The 20,891-nt window shown below is 35.3% G+C and overlaps 1 protein-coding gene across 2 annotated transcripts; it reads left to right on the forward strand.

The window, feature by feature from the left end:
- The first annotated feature begins 299 nt into the window (after positions 1 to 299).
- Positions 300 to 3,742, forward strand: LOC149550533 (F-box protein At1g67340-like). 2 transcript variants are annotated; one of them, XM_089793536.1, is made up of 3 exons: positions 300 to 564; positions 1,799 to 1,961; positions 2,480 to 3,742. In XM_089793536.1, the coding sequence occupies exons 1-3, from the start codon at positions 404 to 406 to the stop codon at positions 3,299 to 3,301; spliced, it is 1,146 nt and encodes a 381-aa protein (XP_089649662.1). In that variant the 5' UTR covers positions 300 to 403; the 3' UTR covers positions 3,302 to 3,742. The 2 variants fall into 2 exon arrangements, with proteins under 2 accessions (XP_089649662.1, XP_089649663.1); XM_089793537.1 differs by having other exon boundaries at positions 551 to 1,686.
- The last annotated feature ends 17,149 nt before the right edge of the window (positions 3,743 to 20,891 follow it).

Genomic DNA, 20,891 nt, shown 5'->3' on the forward strand with positions numbered 1-20,891 from the left:
AGCATGTCTTGTTTATCACGGTAATCTGAGACAGGCTTCGTGGGAAGGAGCGTGAACATTGCTATTCTCGATTACCAATGAGAAACAAGAAAACATGTTCTTTAATGAAAACCCCACATAGAACAACATAATCTATCCATCCGAGATAGGAGGACTAAGACACTACTCAACCCCTAGCCTAGCCCCGCCTCGCCTGCACCTACACAAACTCTAGTTGTGGACGAATTGTTGACCAAGCATGAACAGCATTTTCTCTTTGACCTTCCCATATTTAAGCCCTAAACTTTGGTTTGCAAAGCAGAACACTAAATGCCCCACTGCATAATTTGCAGAAAGCAGTAATACCCACTACAAATGCAAGAAGGTTGGGGGATTGGGCTCTAGAGGAAAAAAAACCTTCAAAATGCCTGCAAAGAGGATAAGTATCAATCCCAGTAGGAGAACTACTCGTGGTAATAAAGTTAGCCCTTTTGATTGTCTTCATGATGATCTGATAATATTACTCATGGGGAAGCTCATATCTACTGCAGATACTCCCTCCCATCTCGTCAATGCAATGCTCACGTAAGTTTTCTCTTTTGTCCCCGTGCAATTTTCCCATTAGAAGCTGTTTCCTGAATTTGCTTTGTTTAAAGCCACTGATTGAGAATATGTCATGTGTTTTTCTGGTTCTGAATCCCCCTTTTCTAATAGAGTCTTCCAGTTTTGGGCAAGGATTGTCTAACCTGTTTTTTCTGATGGGTATAAATGGATTCCTTTGTCCTCCACTGGATTTGTTGCCGGCATTTTTAAAAATCAATTCAAAATGTCAAAGTGGACAACTAAATTTGTTTATTGTTGTTGCAATTGGGACTCGTGTTTTGTGATTTTCTGAAGTTCTTCTTCTTCAGATTTTATTTGAGATAATCATTAACCTATCCAATTCTAAAATTTCTGCCCCTTTCAAAAGTAGCTGAATTTGGTTACAGGGTGGTGTTGTTTCTGTTGTATTTATTGAATTTTCTGCCAAAGTCTGAATAGCAATGAAATTCTAGTTCATTTGATTTGTACCAATCTGTAGAAAATTTATGGGAGCCCCCACGGTGCAGTCTGAAACTAAGACCTATCTGGATTGATTTTTAGATTTGATTTCGTATCAATTGTTTAAATCAATTCTGTTGAGTACCTGGCCATGTTCTTTGAAAAATCTCCACAAATGTGTATAAGTGCTTAACTTTTTTTTGCCAACTTACCAGCTGTAGGCCTTGCAATTTTTTTATGTCGTATACCGTATCAGCTTACTTTAATATACACAAGCACACCTTCTCTTAATGTAAATGGGTAGCTTCTCTAGGCCCGGTTTTGAACTCTTGATTAAGGATCCATATCCATTCATAATAATTCCAGTATTGTATCCTTTGGTATGACGTGCAAATAAAACTGTGTGCAACCCAGAAAAATAAAAATGAATACCTTGACAAAGTGGGTTTGGCCTTTTGGTCAAGGATCTGTGCGCTAGACTGCCCTTAATGAATGTGGGTACTTTTCCCAGGGCCTAAAGATCTGTGCAACTTGCCAAAGTTCCTGATTGGGCCTTTGGTTAAGGATTCATACATAAGTATTTCTTACCTTCTGACTTGCAGTATGTCTGCAAATATGGCCATATGTATTAGTTTAAGGAGAATGGTGCTTTCCCGATTATTTCAGGTTAATATTTTTGGTCTTGATCCATGTGTATGTGGCCTCGTATTGTTTCATACTCCTTTCTGAAGTTTCAGAATACTTTATATAGAATTTTAATGATTTTTCTCTGTTACAGGTGTCGAAGATTTTCATCAATGGCAAAGGATCCACAGGTTCTTGTCCATGCTTCGATTGGAGTTCTTGAAGTCAAGGCAGCAAAGTGGTCTGAGGAGTCCCATCGGTTTTTGAAACAATGTGCCGATGCAGGCAACCGGGAAGCCTGTTACATTCTTGGAATGGTGGGTTTGTGTTCGTGGAGATTCTTTTATTTTTGTGCCTGGAACGATACTTTAGTGGCATAGAAGATTTCTCCTTCAAATTTAGTAAAGAAAAGCATTGTGTATTCTTTCTATGCGTTAATTTGTTTTTATGTGCTCTATAAATAATGAAAAACTGAAGTAGATTGTCTCTGTTGTGAGTAAAATTCTAGACTAGAAGATTTTATTTGTTTGAATTATTTCTGTAAACTTTTTGCTCTAGAATCAGAAAGTTTTATTAAAAAATTCTGGTATTATAGCTTGAAACGTTATTCTTTCTATGTGTTAATTTGCTTTTATATGCTCTATCAATAATGAAAAACTGAAATAGATTGTCTCTGTTGTGAGTGAAATTCTAGACTAGAAGATTTTATTTGTTTGAATTATTTCTGTAAGCTTTTTGTTCTAGAATCAGCAAATTTTATTAAAAAAATCTGATATTATAGCTTGAAACGTTACTTATTAATCATGAACTGACTCCACATAAATGCCTTGTGCAGATTCAATTCTATTGCCTCATGAATAGGGGTTTAGGATTGGCACTGATGGCTGAGGCAGCCATCGCATCACATCCAGTGGCTCTATATTCCTTGGCTGTTATTCATTTCAATGGTAGTGGAGGTTCAAAAAGAGACAAGAACTTAAAGACTGGTGTAATTCTATGCGCGAAAGCAGCTGCTTTTGGCCATATAGATGCAATCAGAGAACTTGGCCATTGCCTGCAAGATGGGTATGGTGTCAAGAAAAATGTAAAAGAAGGGCGTCGATTTTTGGTCGAAGCAAATGCGAGAGAAGCAGAGGCTGCTGCTAGGCAATCATCATCTGTTGCTACAATGATTTTTAAGTCAGATTCCTCAAGATCCAATTCTCATTGTTCATACCTACAGTGCCGATCCCAAAAACATAAGCTAGACTGTGTGCCAGATAATTGTAACAGAAACCAGCATTCTGAAAATGTTTTATGTAATGCCATTGGTGGTACATTGCTTAGTGATTTTGGTTATAATGTGCCACCTGCAAAGGTGCATTATGCGAATACTTTTCTGGTGGATTGGTTTTCCTTGCATTGTCCACCACCAGATAATGGACTTTGCTCCTATTCTTTGTGTGGGCGGCCTGAGACCAGAAGGCATGAGTTTAGAAGATGTTCTGCATGCGGCTCAGTCAATTATTGCTCTCGTGCTTGCCAAGCTTTGGACTGGAAAATCCAGCACAGATATAACTGTGCTTCTGAAGCAGATTGGGAAGAACAAGAGGAATTAGATAATGGTGAGGATGATGAAGAGCACCCTGTTGTTTCTGATGAAACCCATGATGGTTAAAAGCTACTTTTTGAATATGGTTATGCCTAGTACCATCCTGATTCATTCACCAATATGGGGTTTTGCTTTGGCACCTTTATACTTGCTTGGCAAGTGCCCTTAAAATTAAGCTTTGTCAACCCCTTACCATAACAGCAAGTCTTGGCAATATTGTACTGGCTTACCAAGTGTACCTAAAGGTTTTGTTGACCCCTTATCGTAACAGCAAGTCTTAAATCAGACTTGAGAGTGTATCTTGGAAATTGGAGCCAAAGATCTCTTTGGATAGGCTTCAAAGTTACTCAGAATCACAGTGTACTATAACTCATAACGTGCTCCAACTATATGATGCTCTTCAAATGAGAAGCATCGCAAGCTGCTTGCACTCATAAGAAGACATACATATACTTGGAAAACTTTTCAATTGAATAACATTCAATGCAGTGGTATTTGAATGATAAACATTGTTCTGTTTAACTTGAGATTCCCTGCATTGATCGTCATGTCTGCCTACCAAATGCTATTCCGAAGGGTTTCAGCTCTAATTAATTAATGTTAATGCTCAAAATTCAATTCATCCCAAACATCTAAGTCAGAGGATATTGTATAGAAGTTTTGTCAAAATGTGGAGTCAACTGCCAAAAACTTTTATCGAGCATTACATTTTTACAGCATATGAACATATAGCCAATTTGAGACGATCTTTCAATCTTTCAATCTTTCAATAGGTGTTTAACTATTGACAATTTGAGACAATCTTTCACAATCAACCTTGTAATATGGTTTTGTCCATTGTAACAACTACTTGGTCCAGCAGCACTCCTCAGCAGTAATCCCTTATGCAAAAATTGTTAAAGAGCAATGATTAGTTGTTTGTGAAAAAGGTTATGAACTTTAAGTTGCTTCAAATTGGAATTATATTTGTAATAAGTTATATTGCACCCTTAGTTGAGTTGAATCCCGTAGGACCTTTGCTCAGGCTAATCTAACCTTGTGGTTTTATTTGTTTGTAAATATGTTCTAACTTGATGACGGCTTTGGCTATGATTAATTTTATAGCAATCAGTAAAATGGTAGAATTTAACAAGTGACGACTGAAATATCATTTCTGGAAGTTGACTCTTGTGCTAAGTTGCCGGTTCGGATGTAGGTTTCAGATGCAGGTTCAAAATTCATTCAAATTTTTTAGGGTTGGGTCCAAATTTGTTTTGTGTTCGTCCGTACAAAAACATGTTTTTTATTAAAATGTATGTGTGTGTATGTATATGAATATATATGTGGCAGCAAATAAGTTCATACACCACTATGCTAATAGTAAAGCAACATAGAAAAAAACACCACCATGGATATGTATTAATGAATTAGTCCAAATGGCAAATGTTTTACCTTTTTTGCCTTCTGAGTGGTCTATTTTAGTGTTAAAGGGTTGGATTTACTAAAATAGACCAAACTCAAATTTTAAAGAAGTCAAAAAATTCCATTTTTTTGGGGCAAATTTGGCCTAGGTCCTACTGCAGATTTGCACATTTGCGATAAAAACGGCCAATTTCATGTCGGGTTCATCTGATAGGATTTGGGCAGTCTTTCAAGGTCTGCGGCAGACTTTCGGAAAAATGTGACAAGGACCAGATTTTTGCAACAATCAGAACAGACTTTGCGGTTGCTAGGGAAGAATTTGGTAACATAGATTTTGTGTTTGTTAATCATTAAATAGGGCAGGCAAAATACCATTTATTTTACATAAATGACTGAAATAGGAGTAAACACATTGGCAAATGAACTCACTGCAAGTTTTATGTATACATCTATATCTTTACACAGCAGCCAGGTTTTGAGAATGTATGCACGTAAGAGAAGATGCTATGTATTAATGAAATTTTCTATCTTGGTAATTTGAAATAGATTGCAACAAATTAGTTGCAGGAGATTAATTAGGGCAATTTTGTGACATTATGATCTAATAATTATAAACCACACCTTCTGAAATATGATAAAATATGTAATCTTTCATGGAGTGTTATCGGACCATCCTGTAAGGGGGTGCAAAGGAATACTAAGTAATTTCATCTATTAATTTCTGAATTTGGAGTGGAATACACAATGTCCTTTTTGACCCACTCTGAAGGATGCAGTTAAAGTTGCAATAGGTCTGTGATCTTGCCTTAATGGACACATCTAGGCCTTGCTTCTACCTTTTCATGCTTTGTTATCAATGGGCTCAACAATTGTCTCTGCTTGAAACTTGGTCTTTTGCTTGGAAATACCCTATCGTAACCAGTCAATTCAGCAGGACAGGGCTAGCTTTTGCTTGCTTTATGCAACGGTCAGGGTAGATACTTTTAATAAATACAGAGACAATATAGTTGCTCTTCCATTCAGGTTACAATGTTCGCTTTGCTATTACTATGAATTTTTTTCCTATTGGTTTGTTAGTGCCCTCGTTACTTTTCAGAACATCTTAATGAAGAGTGTGGAGTGAGTATATGAAGGCACCAGGTTGTGGGCAACTTTGTTAATCTGAACCAAAGGAATATGTCCTCCAGAAACCACTGATTCGCATAAAAGTTCTACATATCCTTTCCATGAGTAATTTTACATAAAATATCCACCTTTTTGAAAGTTGGTTGTAATATTCTTGATTAAGTTGGGAATCAAAAGGATTCACGGCTGCAACAATGCTGATTTGTTCCAAATTGGTGAGGACACTGTAACAAGTCTACTTACTTACACTCTTGTCCATATTGTTCAGAGCTAGTAGCAGAGTAAGATCAAATATCATCAAATTCTGAAACCCCAAGCCTGAGAAACTAATTACCCCGTGCATGTCTGAAGAAATTCCTAGCTTTAAATGGAAGAAAGTGAGGGATGAGGCTGAGTGCAAGCATCCCTGGACTTCCATGTAAAGCCTTGGCCCTTCACTTAAATAGTATAATGATGATGTGTTATCTAGTTTGCATGGATTAGCCAGATTGATCTGAAATTCCCATGAGCAAAATCTTACATATCATATGCATACAGTAATTGATGACTTTAGATACTATTAGTCAATAAAAATAAATGTTGAACTGGATCCTTGAATTTTGAAATACTCAAAGATGATGAATAGTCAACAATCAATCTTAGTATAAAAAAATATTTTGGTTATAATTAGATGGGATCCCGCTCAGTTTACAGTTGCACACACGTTTAAACATATCTGTTTTTTAATCCCTTGGCTGCTTTCCATTTTAAGGTTTTCCATCGTTGAGATTCTTGCTACTTTCCTATCAGGAGTGGATTATATTTGTCATTCCTTTTCTTATCAAATAATTGAAAGTACTTCTGTGTTAATTAGGTTTATTAATTTGCAATTAAACATAATGAGGAAAAGTGACAACACGATCCAAATTATGCTAAGCTAATTCAAAACATAACTATGAAGACGTTATCAAAATTTGACAGAGTATAAGAGTTTATAAAAGGCGTGGGCTATCCTCCCAATCTGCAAAGTTTTTGTTGTTTTCTACCATAAACCATTCGGACCACGAAGAATTCATCCTGAAAGTTTGGTAAAATTTGCTATGTAAGTGAAGTACATTCTGTGAGGAGGAGAGCGTGTCCTTTATAAAATAGGTTGTGTCAAATGTCGTAGATTTATTACTGTTTTAAACTTTTTGTTTGATTCCAAAAATTCTAATCTCACTATAGCAGCTAAATATAGGAGGTTAGATATAAATTCCAAATGTCTTCAGGTGGACTGTGGGGATAAATTCCAGACAAATTGGATGAATGTAAATTCCTGACACTTTTGGTAGGTATCAATGGCAGTGGATGTAAATTTAGTGGAAGAGTTTCCTAAACCTCCAGAGGTCCCGCCACAAGAAAGCAGACACCTATAAAAGCAGGTCAAATATGCTGCTTTTGGAAAGAACTGTTTGGAGGTCTCTCAAATTCTCTGGGCTCGTGAGAAATGCGGTGAACATGAAATGATATTTCATTGTTCCAAGTTTGACATACACTCCTGAAATGATTGGTTAGACATTTTATTGTCTCCGTTGATTTCGTGGCGTGGGATGATTTCAGAGTTGACCACGATTCCTCACCCATAAAAACATCATTGCATCAAGTGAAGATGGTGTAGAGTTCTGGTGGTTGGGCCCCCAAATTCAAACACAAATGCGACACTCTTTCCTCTTCTCCCACTAGAAATTGTTTTGCTCCGTTGAGGTAGATTTGGGCGAATTCAGGAGCTCACATGCTTTGAATATGATTGATCTACAGATGTTGGTAAGGAACTATACACATGTAGGTGGGGGATGTTGCTTCTTGTTGAATTTGAAACATCAGGGCTAGGGTTAAGGTTAGGGTTAGGGTAAGATCCGCACAGTCATTTCAAAAGTACATGATTGCTGGTTGGTTGCAAATGTCGGCCAATGGAGGCAGAGATTCCCTTGGAAATTTGTCTCAAATGTTGCAACTTTCGGCAAACTTGCTTGTGTAAATGGGTTTCATTCTCTTCCCATGGCCACCGTTACAGAATCTAACTCAGAATGTAGGGTGAATATTAAAGAAAGTGGGGAATCATGAAAGAAAGTTTCCCGTGTATCTGGCTAAGTTGGTCATCGCTTGATTCCTCGCGTGTTTGACTATGAGCGTGTACAGGAAGGGCCTTCCTTTACAGGTAGAACAGTATGGAATAAATTAAAGAAATAGATTGAAAGGATTACCTGTCTTGGAGATTTAGGTTTTAATAAACGGGGAGCTCATCTTTACGCTTCCTGCACGTGCACTACGTAGCCCCACTGTACGTGAAGATTCGTCAGCTAACACAATTGTGGAATTCAGAGGATTTTCGTATACTTAATGCTTAGTTATTATTATTTATTTAGTTAAGGATGATTCGTTTTAGTTTAGCCTTGTCTCTTTTGGGAGGTGGTGGCTATTTTTTCGGTGAAGTTACCAAACCAGGAGGCTATGGAGGGGGAAAAGTACATATAAATTAAAGTTCTTGTGTCTACTTAATATATTATTTAGTCGTATTTAGGATTAATCTGATATTGATGATCTTTTGAGGAGGATTTGAAGGTGATTTGTTTGAATAAATAAATCAATTTTTAAATCAACTAGTTTATAAAAAAGAAAAAGTTGTCAATAGATCTTTGGTTTATTGGCGAAGTTGAAAGGTAGGGATCAAGTCTTGTTGACTATAAGAGTTTGATGTCAAAATAAGGGATGAGGTCAGTATTACATCTCTTCAATGGCTCCCTTGTAGATCGAATCTTTCCAACCCATATTGTTTTAAAGAATGAACAACATGCATGAGTCTACAGTCTTCATGGGATTTCCACTCAAGAACTTCAACATACCATATCTTTCAACTTTATGTACTTGAAACACAATGGCTTGCCATCAACTTTGATCTACCTCCCATACCAGAATGAGGGTTTGAACCTCGCCCAATAATACTTCCCCCTCTGTGTACATGGTAGTGAAATCCAGGATAAATTTACTTCCCTCCTTGACTATGAAACTTACCCATTCCCTGCATTGCTTCAGAGAGTAATCTTCCCTTTTGCATTTGCTTGACCAATTGTTGGTTATCTAATGAATTGGGATCAAAAGATTGTGGAGTCTGAATTAATGGAACAATGCCCAAATTCATTAGAGAATCTATATACTCGGCCATGGTGATTACCAGCCTTTTCAGGTCTTTCTTTTCTTTGTTGTCCCTTTTAGATTGAGTCAACGTATGATCTGTTGAGAATTTGAAGAAGTGATTCTCAATATCTTTGGTTATAGCTCCCAACTCTATAGTACAACTTTGAAATCTTTAGCATCAATCTCCCGAGAATCTCCCTTCTGTTTATAGGTAGCCACCTCTGCTATCACCTTGCCAGTCATAGCATCTTTGATCAACTGTGCATTTCTTTTCATCTTCTTTCTCTTAGAATTGCAGCTTGCATACTTAGTGACGATGTCTTTAATAGGTATGGACACCAGTTGAAGGTTGCGTTTCTTGCTCACTAAGTTTGATAGCCAGGGTGGAATGGCAAAGGAGGTTGTCATCCCTTGATTACCTTTGGGAGGGGTCATGAAACTGGATTGCTCTGCTCCTGAGGCCTCTATGAATTCCACATCACCATCTTGGTTATCTGAGAAAGTGAGCTCTTCTCTTTTGTCTTGTTCCTGAGCCATGATTTCCTCTTTTTGAACCCTCTCTTGTGCAAGTGCCTTAGATTTGGTTTTGGACCTGGTTCTAGGAGCCGTGATTTGCTTGGGAGATGTTGCTCTATTTTGCTTCTTGCAAGTCAAAGTATCACCTACAACACGAGATGAAATTGAGATGTCAAGAGTTAATGTTTTAGAGAAAGAAACTACCTTTGGGGATTTTGTAATTTGTTTCTTGTTGACTGATCTCATATTCATTTTCCTTAACCAGTTATTTGGATGGGTTAAATGGATCTAGTTCTAAGGTTTATATCATCTTCTCCATCTCGGTTCCAGTGCATTTCTAGTTGCTTCTGTTTACTTGCCTCTTCCCATCCTGGTTCAACAACTTCTAAATCATCTTCAATTATTCCCTCCAATTTGAACTTCAATTTCAAGGAATTAATCTAAGGAAGTGTTATTCTTGAATGATCTGTTTTGACCACCTCTCTCTCATCATTGCAATCTTCCCACAAATCTTCCAAATGAGGAATTGTTGGTGACTGACCCTTAAGGCTGAACACCTTTGTTGTGAAACCTTTACTATCAAAATCTCTCCTTCCCTGGTAGATTTTGAGGTTAAAGTTGATCAAGTTACTTTTGATCATAGAGGCATTAATCATATTACTACAAGTTAAATGATCGAGTTTGATGAGAAAAACAAACTCCCACTTCTCCTAAGGCAAGTTATCCTTAATCATGAAAAACAATTGCCTGCATATCTCGGCTATAATAAAATAGTCTAATGCATACTGAGGTAGCTTCACAGGTTCTTCAAGTCCCCCTACTCATAGGTATGTAAGCTTAGGAAATTGGATGAAAGAGCTTTTGTTTATTTGAATTAGCTTTTGGGCCTCTAGGGATATCCTCGGCATTGGTGCTTTTTCTGAGCTTCAAATGCACACTTTCTATCAAAACATCATGTGTTTTAATAGCAATATCACAATTTGACTTGCTGTGGAAATTATCTCCTACTTATCAATCATGTGTTTTCTTAAATTCCTCCAACACTTTGTCCTTTTGTAGTAGGGGGCAATATTGATAAATAGTTACATCTTCGCTCCAAGGTTCACGGGGAAGGGAAGTAATATTGCTGACACACACAATGCAATAGGTCAAGTAGGAGGACATATGAAAGTCTTCTCTTTATATCTTAGAATGTTTAAGTTGATTCCTTAGTGAACTAGCTATTAATTCTGCCTAATCTAGAAACAGTTTTCCTGTTAGGATAATATCTATGTAGTGGTACATCTAGTCTTCAAAGAGGAACACATCGCAAACCCTTTAACCCGGTGTAACGAAACCACAAGGTCATGGACATGAGGCTTCATGTGATCTTTAGTGATCATTTTGGGCAATCTCGAACAACCTTTATAGTTTGTCTCTATCCATTTTTGAGCCATCATGTTACGATACTTGTCTAGGTTCTCTTGGTATTCAACCAGATACTTGGTAGGGCCAAAAGCATCAAAGATGCACTTAGGTAGACACAATACTAACGAGATAGTCTCCCTAGTGATGGACAATACTGGCTCCCCATCTTTATTCAAAATACTCTTAGTTCTTGCATCATAGTGGTCAACACAACTGAAGCAATTTAGGTTTTAAAAGGGTGGGGGGAAAAGCAGTAACTTCGAGTAAACCACTCGTCAAAACTTCCAAACAACTGTTAACCTCATTGGCTTGATCAAGAAAATTCTCTTGTAGTTTCTCACCCTTGATCCCTTCTAGATTAGTGTTAGGAATGGCGGGTCTTTTACACTCAAGACTGGAAATATTCCCAAAGAAATGGAAAATAGACCTCATTCTAAACAAAAGGAAAGAAATACCCAACATTGCTCTTGTTTCTCAAAGTAATAACATTGGACAAGAGATTTCTTGTATTCTCATTTGTAACCAACTAAAAGAAAACCATACCACTTCCCTTCTTTCATTGCTGCTCCGCTTCTAATTCACCTTTGCATAGGATAAACCAATTAAGTGGGAAATGGGTGTTTTAAAGGTAAGAGAACATACTAGAGAAAGTACTGCCTCATAATGAGGTATTCATGGTGAGATTGTTGCGGCTTAACATGCACGCTTGAAACTGTGATAGGACTCCATTAAATGATCACCTTACGTGAATGTCTATGCAATAATTATGAACTCCTAACATCCAGTCTGGTCCCCAAATGAAATATTTGCCTTCCTTTTAATCATGATGACAACTTGGCCTTCATTTCAAGCAATGATAAATCAAAAATGACCTTTTAATCATTACTCTGACACTTTATTTAATCTCTCGGGACCCGCCATCCTTTTAAGAATCATTAGTATCTCTGTGTGCAAAATCTTTAGTAGTAGAACTGCTTTGACCAAGGTTCAAAGAGGTTCAAAGTGGTTCAAAAAAACATCTATGCTGCACTTAGTAGGTCCCACCTATAGGAAAAGGTTAGTATCAATTTTTTTTGGTTGAACTTCTTTGAACTACTTTGAACCAAGGTTCAAAGAGGTTCAAAGCGATTCAAAAGAAAGATTCACAAAAAGGCATCACGAGATCGATTCTCATATGCAAGGCACAACGACTTTTGAAAAGAAGAAAACTCGAGGAACTTGCCAATGTGAGGTTTTAGATTTAAAAAATAGGAACTAGAAAGTTATAATTGTGACTCAAAACTAGGGCTAACAATTTTGACACACAAAATCTAGAGAACAAACCAAATTTTTCAATGATGACCAATCAAAAGCATTAAAGCTCCACGTGTCTCTAAATAATAAGCATTTTTAGGGAAACAAAGAGCAAAAGACTGACTATGAGAATTAACAAGTGTGTTCTATCAAATTGAAGATGAAGCAAAGGATATATTTGTGCAATCATTGATTCGTCTTGAGTTTAAAAGGTTTCTTATATTCATGCAACCATTGATACCTCCTAAGTTAGTCATGAATGTACTCCTAGGGATTGCTATTTTTTTAAACACTGAAAATGGCTAGCTACTTCTTATTTTTAGCATTTTCCACTTAAGAAAATTTATATTTAGTGTTTTTCTTCTTGGGAGTTAATTCCTAGTCTTAATTGCAAATGGAAATGTAAATATTTTGCTAGAGGGTGAAACAAAATGATTGCACTTGGGTCCTATGACTCTCACAAGGTGATCTTGTATCCCTCATCCTTTTTTGTGAATATGTACTTCAATATTATAAACTCATAGAGAAGGCCTATTCATAAAAAAATGACTACACAAATATGGAGATCCAAAATTGATATATGCAACCAATTGTTAGCTGGGAAAGTTTTACATCAAAATAAGGGATGAGGTCAATATTATGCCTCAAGAAAATCTGCAACCTACAACTCATGTTCCCACATCAAGTAGCTAAAATGACTTTGTGGATGTAAACTCTCCATAACAAAAGAAACCAAAGAAAGTTTTTGGTATCTCGACATATTAAAATCTTGGTATATTTTGACACAAAAAATCTAGAGAACAAACCAATGATGACCAATCAAAAGAATTAATGTTTCAAATGTCTCTAAATAATAAGCATATTTAGGAAAACAAAATAGCAAGCATTCGATTATAATAATTAATTAGCTTGTTCCACTCGATTGAAGATGAAGCAAAATATATGCTTGTGCAATTATCGATTCCTCTTGAGTTCAAAAGGTTTCTTATATTTGTGCAATCATTAGTTCCTCTTGAGTTAGACATGAAAGTATGTAGTCCTAGATTTCTATTTTTTTAAAGACTGAAATGGCTAGCTACTTCTTATTTTCAACATTTACCACTTAAGAAAATTAATATTAAGTATTTGTCTTCTTGGAAGTTAATTCCTATTCTTAACCATAAATGGAATTGTAAATATTGTGCTAGAGGGTGGAACAAAATGACCATGCTTGGGTCCTATGACTCTATTAGAAACTAAAATTGGAACAATTGTTATGTTGTCATTGATGTCAAACCTTACTTGTGAGATACTTACTAACAATGTAGAGTGCCATATCTGTTGATTGATGAAAATGATTTGAAAAGAGAGATAACTAGATGAACTAGTGAAGTTGTTAAGTAAAGGGGAGCAAGTATGTTGGAATTACAATGGACACTTGATCAATTAGTCTTTGACAAGATAATGCATTGTTTAATCATTGTATGAAGTGAAGAAGACAATTGAGTTGATCTATAGAAGAGAAAACAAGAAGTTGAGTATAATACTAAGCTTGATCGAGTGATAGTTTCACTAGGTCAATAAAGGAGTTGAAGCGAGTGTTAGTTATGGCCGAGTGAAATGAAGAAGAAAAATGTAGTAGAAATTAAGCATAATGAAGACTGAGTGAGCCAATGAAATTTGAGCAAGACCTAACAATAGAGATCGAGCTACACAATATTGACCAAGTAGAAGAACATAGTGATGACCGAGTGTCAAAAATTAGCAGTTTGTGAAAGAATCAAGTTTGAGGCCAACATAGTTGGATTTTTAGATTAGTCAAAATGCATGGATTATAAGGATTGACAAGCCGACATATTAAATGCACGAATTGAGTTTGTTATGCAATCAAAAGCAAGGATTTAAGGGGAAGTGTCTAGAAGTATCAAGAAAGGAGTACAAGGATAAAACAATGGATAGATTCATTAAATCTAATCACCCTAAGATCTACAGTGATGTTTAAGAGGTAAAAGATCATAGCTACCTATTCAAGGAGGCATAAGAGATGTTTTCTAAGGTTGATTTGTTGTTGATTGATGATTTTGTGGAGAACTTGTGAAGAACAAAGTAGCAGAGGAAAAGTGAGAAGATTGGTGAAGTGTGATTGCTTGAATGGTTTCCAATCAAATCAGAGAAGGAGATGATAATGAAGTCCAACCAATCAATCAACAAATGAGTTGAATGGAGATCTGAATTTGCAAAGTGAGTTGTATCTGAACATATCAAACCTAGCTATTATTTTCTAACCATTGCAACAATCAAAATCCTTTAATCAAGGTTGACCTAACAATAATTTTGTAAATCTTTTAATCAAGGTGGCATTCTAATGGAATGATCCAAAGTCCTCTAACCAGGCCACTCCTAACAAGGTGATTAAATCCTTTTATAGGTTCACACCTAACAGTGTATTTTGTAACCTTTAACAGAGTTGGCTCTTAATTGAGCTCACTTCAAAAGAGTGAAATGTGGTAGCATGTTACTTGGTGGCTTTTTCCAAATTGGGGTCCTACGTTAAATTCTGGTGTCATATATGTGTGATGCATGCTATTTACTATTGTTTAATTTCTGTTAGTTGACATATATTGAGTAGAGAGTTTAGTGATGAATGAATATGTTAAGTTGCTGATGAGTTGCTATATGGACCAAGTGGTTTTATGAGTTTTTTTAAGTTGTTTTAAGTTAGTAAAAGTTGAATTGGTACATTTGGACTTGAAGATAACTAATTCACCCCCCTCTTAGTTATAATTAATATTCTAACAATTGGTATCAGAGCATTGGTTCTTGTAAGGAAAGTTTGAAGGACTTAAGCTAAAGATCAAGATGTACAAGAGAGAGGTACCTGAGACAAACAAGGAGAACTTCCCAACTTGGTAATGACTGATGAAATTGCATCTATCTGGAGTTTGGAGATTCTTTATGTATTACCTATAAAATGAATACATTGAAGTTCCTAGACAATTGAACAAATGAAGGAGAAGCATGAGCATAATCAAATGATGATAGATCTAACATCTTCCCTGAGTTGTGCTGAATTTGATGATGTGAAGGAGTGCACTACTACAAAGCAAATGTGGGACAAGTTGGCACAAATCCATGGAGGAGACAAAAATGTGTTGAGGGATAAAGCTGAGAGTTTGAGAGGTAAATTTGATGACATGAGAATGAAAGAAGGAGAAGTTGTTGCACAATATTGTGGCTGAATCAAGGAGGTTGTGAATGTTTTTAGAGGAGTTGGAGGTATCATATATGATGAGATTGTGATAAGTAAGGTATTGAGGAATTCACTTCCTATTTGTGCAATTAGAGTATCTATAATTAAAGAACTGAGATGTACACCTAGTAATGATTTGACCTTGGAGAGTCTAATTGGTAGAATCAATACATTAGAATTGTCGAATTTTGATAATTATACACCATCTAGTGTTGAATGTTCTTTCAAGTCTCAACTAAACATTAATGGATCTAAGAGAAAGAAGAAGATAAAATATGTGGACAATGATAGTGAGTCAAATGATGATCTTGAAGCGTTACTGGCAAGAAGGCTACCAAGAGGAAAATACAAATATAAGGTTAAACTCCCTATTATGTGTTTTACATATAAAAAAGTTGGACATATTGTTGCTAGATGTTCTGATAGAGATGTGAAGGAAGAAAGGAAGGAAAAAAAATACTGAGGAAGGAGAGACAAAAGAGACAACCGAGGTAACAAAAACTACAAAAGAAAATGTAAGACATCTTGTTACATTGTTGAAGAAGATGGTTCTGATAGTGATATTGATGAAAATAATGAAGAAGTTTTTTCTGTTGCAATGAAGGATGAGAAAATTGCATTGATTTCATATGTGAATAAGAATGACAAATGGATAATTGATAGTGTTACTCACATCATATGACTGGTGATACAAGTAAGTTTGAAAAGATAGAACATTATAATGGAGGTAGTTTTAAGTTTGTAGATGGTGCACCATGTTATGTGAAAGATAAAGGATCAATTATATTGAATGATACGATCATATGTGACAATGTATATTGGGTTGATGGTTTAAAATATAACTTGTTGAGTGTGACACAGTTGAATAGTTCAGGCTACCAAGTTGAATTCCAAAACAAGGAGGCAAGGATTTATGATGTCATTGGTGAACTAATTGGAAGTGGTAATCAAACACGAGGTAACTTGTTCTATCTTGATCTATTTGAAGATTCTTGTCTATTAACACAATTTGAAGATGTTTGGTTATAACATAAGAGGCTATTCCATGTTAACTTTGATAATTTGGTAAGCATTAGTAAGATGAAAAGAGTAAGAGGGTTACCAAGATTGAGAAAACTTGATAAAATGATGCACAAACAATGTCAAATGGAAAAAATGATAGTATAGTTTCAAGATAAAAACCTATTCTTCTGATGATATTTTGGAGTTGGGTCATATCGATTTATGTGGTGCTATTGGAGTGAAAAGCTATTATGGTGACAAATACTTTATTCTATTTGTTGATGATTTCTCTAGAATGATGATTTTGATGTTTTGTAAAGAAAAATATTGTGCATTTCAAATGTTTAAGTGGTATTTGGCTAGAGTTGAAAAGGAGATAGACAAGAGTCTAAAGTGCTTGAGATCATATAGAGGAGGTGAATTCATATAAGGTGAGTTCAAAAAATTCTATAATGACAAAGGAATCAAGAGACAAATGAGTGCACTAAGGACTCCACCACATAATGGGATAGCTAAAAGAAGGGATAGATCAATCATGGACTATACATAAACATTGAGGATGGAGAAGAAAGTTTCACAAGCACTATAGAGAAGCTATAAGTACTACTATCTATACTATGATTTGAGTTCAAGTTAAGAAGAGTGTAAACAAAACACATTTTGAACTTTGGTATGGCTATGCACCTAATGTTAATTATTTTAAGTTTTTGGAAGCAGGTATTGCATATTGAAAGATGCAAGGAAATGAAAACTTGATGCAAAGAGTGATGAAGGTATATTCTTAGGATATTCCACTAAAAGCAAGGCATACAAGTATTTGAATTCTAACACTAACAAAATTGTGAAAAGTGCAAATGTTAGAGTTAATGAAATTGCATAAAAGAATGAAGAGGAATGCAAAAAAAGGACCTAAAGATTACAATTTTTTTTCTACATCTATGAAGGAGAACTTAGTACATTACCTGATCCAAAGAAAGAGGATGTAGAACATCAACAACCAAGCACTGCTGAGGTTTAGTAGAAAAGCTTTGTTGAGCATCAAAATGCTACCGAGCATCAGGCTGTAGGTGAAAAGTCACATAATGAGGAAACTAAACATTAGAGAGAGGAAATTGAACACCAAATAGAACATGTTGAGTTGCATCTAGAGAAGAATAGAGAAGATTTGAACCTTTAATAGCATAGTATGTAAGGAGAAACCATACACCTGATCAAATAATTGGAAGAAAAGAATCACAAGCCATGAAATAAATAAGTTGAAGAATGATGCATGTTTCTTATGTGAGGTTGAACCTGAATCAGTTAAAGATGTAGTAGATAATGAAGATTGGATTAAGGCAATGAATGAGGGAATTGATCAAATAGAGAAGAATAGGACATGGACATTCATACCAAGGTCAAATGACAAGAATGTAATTGGAACAAAGTGGGTATTCAAAAACAAGATGAATGAGAAAGGTGAAATCACAAGGAACAAATCAAGACTAGTTTGTAAGGGATGTGCACAAGAGGAAGGCATTGACTATGAAGATACATTTTCTGCAGTTGCAAGGTTGGAAGGTGTGAGAAATTTTCTTGCATATGCTTCTTACAAAGGTTTCAAGGTATACCAAATGGATGTCAAATCTACATTTTTGAATGGAATCATAGAAGAAATCTACATCGATCAACCTGAAGGATTTATTGATCCTAGCAAGAAGAATATGGTACACAAAATACACAAAGAATTGTATGGTTTGAAACAAGCCTCTAGGACATGGTATGAAAGGTTACACAATTATTTGGTGAGAATTGGTTTTGCAAGATCTAATTACAATAACAATTTGTACTTGTAAAGTGAATTTGAGAGTAAGATATTGTTAGCTAATGTTTTTGTTGATGATATCATATTTGGAGGACATGATATGTTGTGTAAATTATTTTCTAATGAGATGAATAAAGAATTTGAGATATCAATGTTTGGAGAGATCAAGTTCTTTTTTGGTTTGCAAGTTTATTAGATGAAGAAGGGTATTTACATTACACAATAAAAGTATATCAAGAAGATTTTGAAGACCTTTGAATGGAAGATTCAATACCAGTTGGAATACCTATGGTTACTGGTCACAAGCTTTCAAAAAATGATGGTTTTGCTAAAGTGAATAAAATATTGTACAAGTCAATGGTTGAAAATTTATGATATGTTGTACATTAAAAACCTAACATTACATTAATAGTTGGTATTGTTGCTAGATTTTCTACTAATCCTAGAGAAAATTACATGATGACTTTGAAAAGAGAACTGAGATATCTAAAAGGAACAAGAGACTATGGATTATAGTACAAGAAGAGTGACAAATTTGAGTTAAAAATTTTCATAGATGCTAATTAGGCATGAAACATTGTTAACAAAAAGAGTACAAGTGGAGGTACTTTTTTCATAAGAAGGAGACTGATTTCATGGACAAGCAAGAATAAAAATTGTATTTCTCATTCCACAATAGAGGTTGAGTATGTTGCCACAATAGTTAATTGTTCAAACATTGTGTAGATCAAATAATTATTGAAAGCTATGAAAGAATAGATTATTGAACTTTTTGTGATATATTGTGGTAGCACAAGTGCTATAAACATATCAAAGAGTCATGTGATGCACACAAAGACCAAACACATTTCTAGCAAATATCATTACTTGAGAGAATCAATATAAGACAAATAAGTGAGACTGAAGTATGTGAACACAAAGGAGCATATAGATGATATATTCACTAAGGAATTACCTAAGGATGCTTTTGAGTATCTAAGAGGTAAGTTAGGGGTCATTCCCATAATTGAAGCAAGTTGAGAAGTGATGTGACATTGCATCAAGTGTTATGATCATAATATCTTACACATTGATTTAGGAGGTCACACTTTAGGAGCTTCCTAAAGATTATGAAAATATGGACTAAAGCATGAGCAGATGAGACTTTAAGGAGTCAAACATGAAAGAGAAAGTGGTTGGTGCAATATCAATCAGACAATGACATAGAGAGGATTTTGTGTATGTGAATGGCTGATATATTTGGCATTATTGTCAAAGAGGGAGAAAGTGTTCAAGTTATCATAAAAGCTACATATAAAGAGGGAGAATATGTATAGTTACCATTCATATCCAGAAAGAGAGCATGTGTTGAGATTTAAGAAGGAGATATGACAAAGGGAGTCAATACAATTGGTGTCAGCATTGAAGAATATAAAATTGGTATCATAGAGGGAGAAGTGTAAGTGAGTGAAAAATGAGAATCAAAATGAAACTAAGGATATTAATGAAGATTTGTATCAAATTATAAAGGGAGATGATAAATTAAGTGAAGTATTTTGCATTTACATGGTAACTAAAGGTGTTACCATCAATGCCAAAGAGGAAGATTATTATAAATTACAATTGGAGAGAAATTGTTATATTGTCATTGATGTCAAACCTTACTGCTGCAGTGGCAAAGAAGAGAAATTCTATAGGAGGCAACATTGTTGAAAATGTAATAGGGAATTTAATGTTATGTTTTAAATGCTTTTAGTTTTTGAAGTTTGTAATAACGTCCTACATGTGGTGGCATACCTAGAGTAGCAGTTCGATAAGCTCTCCAGATATAGCCACCTAGGACCAGGTGTGTGGATCTTAAATTAGAATAGTTTTTTTTAGTTCGTAGGTGGAGTGTTTAATGATTTTTAGAATCCAATAATAGGTAGTAGGCAGTTTTTGGAATATTTCTGACTTAGAAAACGACTGTCTGATATTGGTAGAAAAAACATTTCAGATTCTTATCCTTTTTTTGGATAGAAGACATTCTTCTTTTCTAAAATAAGAAGAAAACGTTTCACATCCTTTAATAGGAAAAAAAGAAAGTCAGTTTTAAGGGTGAGCCAGTCGGCTATGTAAGACACAAATCGAATTTGGAGAGATATGGAATGTTTTTTTTATTTTGTCTTTGTGCAAGTTTTCGATGGTCTGAGTTTTGAACGGATTTTTCTTATCTTCTCACTGGAAACAAGTTGATAGTTTGCAGAAGATTAAAAAGTTTTAGTTTTGGGTCGAATTCGGTATGTTTGCAGAAAATTAGTCTCTGTGCATGGCTAATATCTCCCAAATGCACCGTTGGATTTTCATGAGCTTTGGATATGTTATTATAGGCCTAATTACGGCCATCTTCACCAGAGCGATTAAAGAGTTTTGTTCTGGTTCAAGAGTTATTCATGTCTGAGTGCAGGCCTATCTAGAGACAACAAGAAGCAATGTTTTGCAGAAAAATGTACTCTGATGCGGGGTCAATATCTCAAGTTTGAACCATTGGATTTTTTTCAAATTTTTATATGTTTTTTGAAACCTAGTTACGCCAAGTCTCAACAGTTGGATTGAGTAAATCTTTTCTGGTTCGAAAGTTATTCATGTCTGAGTGCAGGTCTATCCGGAGGAAGCAAGAAGAAATTTTTGGAGGGATTTATTTTCAAAGTTTTGAATCTAGTGGATGGTTATAGGAGTCTTATGAGTTGAGTCTAAGGTATCTC

Source organism: Cupressus sempervirens, chromosome 7 (genome assembly GCF_028749045.1).
Source record: "Cupressus sempervirens isolate cs-2001-9-10 chromosome 7, ASM2874904v1, whole genome shotgun sequence".
Lineage (NCBI taxonomy): Eukaryota > Viridiplantae > Streptophyta > Pinopsida > Cupressales > Cupressaceae > Cupressus > Cupressus sempervirens.

Excerpts from the sequence above, each read along its gene's own strand:
- LOC149550533 (XM_089793536.1), top strand. The coding sequence starts at position 404 with ATGCCTGCAAAGAGGATAAGTATCAATCCCAGTAGGAGAACTACTCGT. Across the intron at positions 565-1,798 it reads CTCGTCAATGCAATGCTCAC|GTGTCGAAGATTTTCATCAA; the intron begins GTAAGTTTTCTC and ends TCTCTGTTACAG. Across the intron at positions 1,962-2,479 it reads CCTGTTACATTCTTGGAATG|ATTCAATTCTATTGCCTCAT; the intron begins GTGGGTTTGTGT and ends TGCCTTGTGCAG.